Source organism: Odocoileus virginianus, chromosome 23 (genome assembly GCF_023699985.2).
Source record: "Odocoileus virginianus isolate 20LAN1187 ecotype Illinois chromosome 23, Ovbor_1.2, whole genome shotgun sequence".
NCBI lineage: Eukaryota > Metazoa > Chordata > Mammalia > Artiodactyla > Cervidae > Odocoileus > Odocoileus virginianus.
Window position 1 is genome coordinate 26484481 of NC_069696.1, and position 9013 is coordinate 26493493.

The window sequence follows — 9013 nt, forward strand, 5'->3', positions numbered from 1 at the left end:
TAGACAGAAACCTTCCCTTCCCGCACTAAAGCACAGGCTGACCTTGGAGATACTACAGATTCTTATCCAGACCATCCCAATAAAATGAAATTGCAATAAAGCGAATCATGAATTTTTTGGTTTCCCAAGTGCATATAAAAGTTATGTTTACACTATAACGCAGTCTATTAAGTATGCAATAGTATTTTGTCTGAAAACATAATGTACCTGCCTTAATGTAAAAATATATTATTGTTAAAATGGCTACCTACCACCTGAGCCTTCAGTGAGTTATAACCTTTTTGCAAAAGTAATGTCAAAGATCGCTGATCACAGATCACCATAACAAATACATTAATAATGAAAAAATTTGAAATATCATGAGAATTAATAGAATCTGACACAGAGACAGAAAGTGATTAAATGCCATTGGAAAAATGGACTTGCTTGATGCAAGATTGCCAAAAACATTCAACTTGTCAAAAGAAAACAATATTGGCTAAGCACAATAAAGTGAAACACAATAAAATCAGGTCTGCCTGTACAGTTCTAGAGCAACTTGTTCTCATTCTTACACTCATTACAGTTGACTACAATTGCATGTTTAATGTCTATAAATTCTGAAAGATTGAGAATCAATTCTGTGTTGTTGAACTCTATGCCCTTCATTTCCCAGTGTCTGATATCCAATAGATAGCTGATGAATCTTTATTGCATAAGAATGAATGAATGCATAAAAGCAAAATATTTCAAGGTTAATTATTAAAGTAGAAAAGGTTATTTTGAAGTCAGAGAATTAACACCCAATAATTTAACTATGATTCAATTATTTGTTATATCTTACACATTTCCATTGTTTACAGGTAAAATTCTGTCAGTACGCAATTGTCCCCTTCTCTAAAAAATCTTTTGTTTTCTTGGATATGTTTTCTTGCTTGCCATGAAACATTTGTAAGATGGCTGGAGCATATGTAGTATGTACATTTCATCATGAAGAAACTGATGTTCAGGCAGTTTAAGGGATTTTTTTCTAAGTCTCAGAAAACCCTGATCTTTTTGGACTGCAACTCTTGTGTTCTTATACCTACAGGATATTTCCTTAGACAGTGGACATTTTAATTTTTTATTCTTGCATGCTAATAAAAAAGAGAAGTGGACTCAGGAGACCAAAATGCTAATCCCAACCCTGCTATGTGCTTGACCATTTAATGCATCCTTGTAGGCATCCTTTTCATCTATGAAGTAGAGAAGTTGGATCCATGATCTTGAAGATGTCTCCTATATTGCTGTGAGTGGCAGGGAAATAAAAACTCAAAGTAAAATTCAAATTCAAAGAAACTATAGTGTCAATGTCTTGTCAGAGATGCACACAATAATTGTCCATTTATATAAAAATGCAATAAAATCAGACTATAATAAATATTGAAGGAGATAGATATTGAAGGAATAAAGATTGAAGGAGATATTGAAGTGATTGGGTAAATCACTTTAATGGGTTTCCTCTCGACAAGAAAATTCCCTTTATCCTGCACGGAAAATGAAAGAATAATAGTATCAAAGGCAGCTTAGAAGTTGAAAAATAAATGTATTTATTCCTTCATTCAAAAGAAAAAATATCCATTGAGCATTTTCTATGCACCAGGCACTGTTCCAGGCCCTGAGAGCAGCATGCATGTCATCAGGCTAGAAGATTCAGGCTGGGGGATGGGGAACAGTCAGTGTCACCATTGTGGGCCCAGCACCAGGAGACAATACCCTGTTAACATTTGCTAAAAGGAGAGAAAAGGAAGGAATGGGAAGCATTCTGCTCAGAAGAACCCACAGAAGGGCTTCTCTGTTGGCTCAGAAGCAGAGAATGCAGGAGACATGGGTTCAATCCCTTATCCAGGAAGATTCCACATACCATGGAGCAACTTGGCCCGTGTACCGCACTATTGAGCCTCTGCCCTAGAACCTGGAGCCACAGCCACTGCGCCCACATGCCGCAGCTACTGAAGCCTGTGTTCCCTAGAGCCTGCGCTCTGGAACAAGAGAAGCTCAAGCGCCACAACCAGAGAGTAGCTTCCGCCCTCTGCAACCAGAGGAAAGCCCGCGCAACAATGAAGATCCAGCACAGCCCAAAGGTAGTAAAACTAAACAAATAGATAACGATTTAAAAACAAACCAAAAAGAAGAACCCACACAGAACACTTCTGAACAGATTCCTGGTGCAAAAGAGGCCCCCCGCCCCGTTTCTTTTCCACCAATAAGCTATATCCTTGAATGCCTGCTTGCTAGGCAGAGAAAATCTCTATTTCAAGTCACAGTCTGGGATTTATGTGTAGTAAAGATGGCTCTGCTCCCAGGAGCTTTGGGCATATTTAAAAATCTTGTGACTGGAAAAAGAACATTAGGAACAAGCTGACTGAAAAACACTTGGCTTTTCCATATTAAGGTTTCTGTCCTCTTTGCCTCTTACTCAGTAAACTACAGAGAGGAAGACAGTGCTTTGTTCTCTTACATTCATTCTGTACATTTCTACCTAGGAAGAATTTATTTTTATTTATGAGTTTATGAATTTTATGAGTGCATACGTGTGATAGTGAACACTGAGCATAAGGTAAAAATCAGAACAGATGCTAAATGTAATTTCTTTGATTTTGAGGTTTTGCTGGTTCTTTCTGATTAGCTAAAAGGAAGATGCAATTTTCACATTCATGTATATTTCAGATCCTTTAAATTATTGCAATAAACATAAGTAACAAAAACAAAAAATATAATTTCACCAGAAATGAGTATATAATAGAACATATCACATATTTTCGTTTCAGATCCTTTAAATTCCACACATTATCACTGCCTTCATCCAACAATCATTTGGGCTGGTTTTCCTTGACCTTGAAAAACTCAACCTTCACAACTGTTGCTTTTTCTCTACCAATATTCCTTCAATATTAGTGGTAATAGCCTTGAGACTTTTAAACTAGACATTATCAACCCAAAAGGAATTGTTTTTTAAGAATTTTACAGGTACCTTTATCATTAAAAAAGTTTAGGCCACAGTTCTCTGCCTTGCCTTCTCTAATCCAGCATAAAAGGTTACATCTTACTAGGAAATAGTTCTAGTTTTGTTAATTTTATTTCCTTTATCTTATAATTTCTATGTTTATATAGCATTGAAGAAAAAACTACATGCATTCTTCTTAATAGGAGGTCAATATTATACCTTCAGAACTTCTTCTAAGTTAAAATTTTAATTCCAAGCTAATCTTGAATTATTAGAAATATTATTAAATATTTCACATACTTGCTAACACAGCACATGTATATTTCAGATCCTTTCAACAGGGGTTGAAATTTCTAATTAGTCCTGATCAGGCACAATTCTTCCTAAAATAAACTACAAAATTGAAGTTTGTTCCTGAAAAAAATAATCATGAAGCCCAAAAAGTAAATATTAATTCTATATTTCTATTTTTGTCATAACTTGAATTTCTAATTTTAATTTAAACGCACATTCCCTGACCAAGACTAATATTTTCAGTTGTCTCTCCCTTCAACACGTACACCAGTGTAAATTTTCGTCGCCTGTTGAAATAAACGAGGTTAAACCTATGTTCGGTTTGAGTATTTTCCTCATTCACAAGGGCAGTTCATTCTCACTAAAGTGCGTTCCGTGAATTCCTAATTTACATTCTTCAGTGCCCTGGCAAAGAGCTGCCTCAGGGGTAGTACAAACCTTTATTGGTCACTTCCCAAGAGACTTCAAAGAGCAGTAAATTCTCCACAGGAAGTCCGGCTTCCCACCGAGGCAGCCCACCTAGGGATGTCACAGATAGCGATCGACCTCGAAGCATTCTTCCTTCAGTTCTCGGGCACTTCTGGTCTCTCTCTCGGAGAACTGTTATCCTAGGAGTGATGCGTGTTAGGGACGCAGAGGTTCAGAGCTGGGAGATGGCAGACTTTGGTAGCTTCTCACATGAAGTAAACCAGCAGAAATAAATCTCAAGGGCTTCCCAGAGAATTCCCGATGGAAGGCGGAATTCTCAGCTCCTTTTACACTCTTTCTGGGGAGGTCCAGTGAGGACACTATCTCTGATCAATATCTACCCAAATAACCCAGAGCAATCACAAGCAAAACCCACCAGTTTAGGGCTTAGGTAAACACTCTTAGGATAACGGAATCTTTACAGGCTCATCCTGACGTTAGCACGGACCTTTAACCCTTGTCCTCTAGAACAAACTCCTACACTCACACAGTCACTGGAACTTATTTCATCACCTCCGAAGTGATCCAGGAATAGCAATTCCACTTATAAAGTATGCAGATCATTGTAGGTTACATGTAGAATTGACTAGGACATCATAAGCTTTAAATCTCTTTAGATTTCCTAAGTGTTATTTTTTCTTCTGATTCCGATTTTTAGGTCAATAAGAATATTTTTTCTAATTGTTTTATTCCACATTGACAAATTGAATTTTGATGATAAACGTTGATCTTGGTTCCCCTTTCCTTGATTACTTTTCTTAAAAATTTCCTAATGAAAAAGTATAAATACCAGGATGTCTTTAGGTATAATATACAAAGAATGTAATTTTGATCAATGATCACCAGATCATTTTAATGAGAAATCATTTAATGAGAAATTAATTTCAGTCAATTTACCTCAAATATTATAAAGAACAAAATTCTTACAATGGTTTTCTTTAGGTGGTAATGATGATGATTAATATTTAGGTGATCTTTTCTGTTCACTGTTATCCTACAAATTTTTTGCAATAAACACATGTGCATATAGTCATACCATACACAGAATAAGCATAGAGTTTTTGAAAGTACAATCAGATCACCTCCTAATTATTTCACTCTCACTCTCATTACTTTGGATTTTTTAAATTCCTGGCTGTTGGCTTTCACCTGGGGCTTTGCCTCAAATACCAACACTCTCAACAACCCTTCATTTCCTAACAATCCTTCAAAGTATACTAACCCTCGTAAATACTAACCCAAAGTAATATAACCCTTGAACCTATTATTCCTGACACCAGGACACACTTTGTCAATTCTTTGCTTTTTAGCAGTGAATGTCTTTTTCAAAATTGCTCCCTGAGTCAACAGAGGTGAAATAAATGAACTATATTTTCCCACTGAGGCAGCCCACATAGGGATGTCACAGATAGCAATTGACGTTGAAGCATTCTTCCTTCAGTTCTCCGGAACTTTTGGTCCCTCTTTTGGTGAACTGTAATCCTAGGAGTGGTGCGTGTTAGGGACACAGAGGTTCAGAGATGGGAGATCACAGGCTTTGGTAGATTCTCATATGAGGTAAACCAGCAGAAATAAATCTCATGGACTTCGCAGAGAATTCCAAATGTAAGGCAGAATTCTCAGCTCCTTTTACACTCTTTCAGGAAAAAGAAATACATATTTTCCATGGAAATATGTCCATGGAAAATACCTTTATCAATCCACACTTATCTGGATGAATTTGCTTTCCTTCAGATATATATGAAAAGAATGAAGTCATTTATGCAATAAGATTTAGAGGAGAATCAGAGAAAGTTCTCTGTTTCCTATATTCATGAATACTCTCCTTTAAGGTTTGTGCTAAAAGGACAAACTGATTAATTGGGAGCCAAAAGAGAACAGATATCTAGACAGAAAGGGAGGTGGGATTTCTCCAAGACGGGAGAAAAACTCTCAACAGTTCCTGAGCTCTAATTTTACATTCACACCAACATTTTATCATTCAGTAAAAAGAGGTGATATACACCTTAATATCTAAAAACCAAACAGCCCAATCAAAAAAATGGGTGGAAGACCTAAACAGACATTTCTCCAAAGAAGATATGCAGACAGCCAACAGGTACATGAAAGGATGTGTATGTATGCTAAGTCGCTTCAGTCATGTCCGACTCATTGCCATCCCATGGACTATAGCCCACCAGGCTTCCCATCCACAGGCTTCTCCAGGCAAGAATACTGGAGGGGGCTGCCACGCCCTCCTCCAGAGGATCCTCCCCTCACAGGGATTGAACCCGTGTCTCCTGTGGCTCCTCTTCTGCAGGTGGATTCTCTACTGCTGAGCCACTGGGGAAGCCCTGCGTGAAGGGATGCTCAGCCACTAATTACTGGAGAAATGCAAATCAGGGCCACAATGAGGTATCATCTCACACCAGTCAGAATGTCCATCATTAAAAAGTCTACAAATCGATGCTGGAGAGGGTGTGGGAAAAAAGGCAACACTCCCACACTGTTGGTGGGAATGTACATTTGCACAGCCTCTATGCAGAACAGTATGGAGATTCCTTAAAAAGCTAGAAATTGTTACCACAATCCTGTAATTCCACTCCTGGGCATATATCCGGAGAAAACTCTGATTCAAAAAAGATAACATGAATCACTTTGCTGTTCTCCTGAAACTAATGCAACATTATAAACGAACTATTCTTCAGGGATTTCCCTGGTGGTCGATACTCTATGCTTCCACTGCAGGGGGATGGGATTTGATCCCTGGTCAGGGAAGTAAGGGCTTTCCTGGTGGCTCAGTGATAAAGAATCCGCCTGCCAATGCAGGGGACGTGTGTTCAATCCCTGGGTAGGGAAGAACCCCTGGAGAAGGAAATGGCAACCCACTTCAGTGTTCTTGCCTGGGAAATCCCATAGAGCCAGGAGCCTGGTAGTCTACAGTCTATGGGGTCACAAAAGAGTCAGACACAACTTAGTAACTAAACAACACCAGGGAAGTGAGATCTTGTAGCTACATGTAAGGTGGCCAAAAAAAAATCCACAAAAAAACTATGCATTCAATTAAAGAGAGTTTAAACAAATAAGAACTCTGAACAGTGAGGCTCAGGTGGGCTTCCACAGTGACAATATTCCATGTGTTGCACGCAGATCCCAGGAAAAGAGCAAGTACAAGATTCCATGGGGAGAGGACACGGGAGCTCCATATTTATTAATAGTACTTTTCCTAGATTCTGCCTTATGCTGCTCTGCTCTTGGTTGATTTTAATCTCTGGGTTTTCCCTGTAATAAACCATAACTGTGAGAATAACCAGAAAGAGAGAGGTGAGAGGGAAACTGAGAGGGGAGAAAAAAGGATTCCTAGATGGTTTCCTTGGTAAGTATCCCAGCAGGGGTCACTAGATACATTTAGAAAACCACGCATTTGCTTTGCAAGTTTGCAGTCTTCTTGCAAGTCTTTAGGATTTCCAAGGCTTGATTAGCCCTCACCTGCATATCCAGAAGGATTCTATTAACACATATAGGGAGAACCTACTGTGTACTACTATTGTAGGAGCTGAAGGTATTTTCTATAAACGGTAGACAAGTCTCTGCCTCTGTGTGAGTAGACAGACATTAATCATGTAAGCCAAAGTTTCCAAAGAAGAAAAACCACAATGTTAGAGGGTGCCATTTGATAGAAATGGGTGCTTCAGCTGGAGAGGGCAAGGAAGATGACTCTGAGGAAGTATTACATGAATTGAGACACAGAAAATGAAAAGAGGCTACACTTGAAGATGGGAGAGAAGAGAGAGTAATACCTTTAAGTCACACAGCAACAGAAAGGCCAATGTGCTTGGGGCCCAGAGCAAAATGAATAAGTCTGGAGGGGAAAAAGAGACAAAAGCAGAGAACAAATAAAAGAAATGCTGTTTGAGAACTTGCATTTTATTTTGGTTGACTTGGAAAATCATTGACTGATTTTATGCAGGGTAGCAATGTGTTCTTATTTATGCTCTGAAAAGATTTCTCAGTTTTCTCTATAAAAAAGAAAAAAAAAAAAAAGGAATATCAAGAAGGGCAAGAGAAGAGGCTTGGAATCTGAGGTTAATGAAGCTTTTCTATCAGTAACAGATTCTAGAACGTGGTACTTAACCCCTTCCATAGATAATCTCCTGTTTTCTTCTCAAAAAGATATTAACATTTGATCTTTTCCTTCCTAAAGTATAGAGAGTGACTTTCCAAGCTGGCAGCTCTCTATAGTTCACTTCTACACTCTCACTTGTTCACTGTCTGTAGCTTATTACACATGGGCTGCTGCTGTCACTACAGAAATAAGATTAAAATAGAGAATTAAATGCAATGTCTCAGGGACTGTGACCAGAATCCTTGACTTCATGAAGTTTACATTCTAGCAGGGAAAGTCAGTATGAAACAAGTAATTAAAGGACTTTGAAAGTGATGAATTAAATACAGGTAACAGTAGAATTAACACAACTAGATGTTGAGAATGATCTCCCAAGAAAGAGAAACAGAAGGAAATCAGAAAAGAAGTAAAACTGTCACTATTTGAGGATGGCATGATATTATATACAGAAAACCCTAAAAACTCCACCAAAAATATATTAGAGCTAATAAATGAATTCAGTAAAGCTGAAGGATAAAAAATCAATACCAAAATCTGTTGCATTTCTATATGCTAATAACAAACTGTGAGAAAGAGAAGTTAAGAAAACAATTCCAATTATAATTACATCAGAAGGGGACTTCCCTGGTGGTCCAGTGGTTTAGAATCCACCTTCCAATGCAGGGCACCTGGGTTCAATTCATGGTCAGGGAGCTAGGATCCCACAGGCCACAGAGCAACTTAGCCCATGTAGTGCAACTACTGAGACTGCATACTCTGGAGTCCGTGTGCTACAGCTAGAGAGCCAGAGTGCCACGACTAAGGCCCAACACAGACAAATAAATAAATACATAAATATTTTTTTAAAAGACGATTGCTTCAGAAAGAATAAAATCCAGAAATAAATTTATGACAAAGGAACCAAGAACAAATAATGGGCATAGGACGGTCTTAATAAACCGTGTTGAGAAGGCTGACAGCTGCATGCAAAAGAATGACATTAGGATGCTCTCTCATATCATACTCAAAAGTTAACCCAAAATGGATTAAAGACTTAAATATAAGACCTGAAACCATAAAACTCATAGAAGAAAGCATAATAAATAAGCTTCTTGACATCAGTCTTGACAATGTTTTTTTGGATTTAACAACAAGAGCAAAGGCAACAAAAGCAAAAATAAACAAGTGGGATTATTTCAAAT

General features: G+C 38.0%; 1 protein-coding gene across 3 annotated transcripts in view; it reads right to left on the bottom strand.

Annotated features, from left to right (window-relative positions):
- GYS2 (glycogen synthase 2) overlaps window positions 1-4140 on the bottom strand; it is a 59179-nt gene extending 55039 nt beyond the window's left edge. Inside the window, exon 1 of one of the 3 annotated variants that reach the window (XM_070453734.1) lies at window positions 3698-4140. In XM_070453734.1, the coding sequence (XP_070309835.1) occupies window positions 3698-3815 (118 nt within the window). In that variant the 5' untranslated portion in view covers window positions 3816-4140. The remainder of the gene's footprint in view (window positions 1-3697) is intronic. The other 2 variants (XM_070453737.1, XM_070453738.1) reach the window with 2 other exon arrangements.
- Between the last annotated feature and the right edge of the window lie 4873 nt (window positions 4141-9013).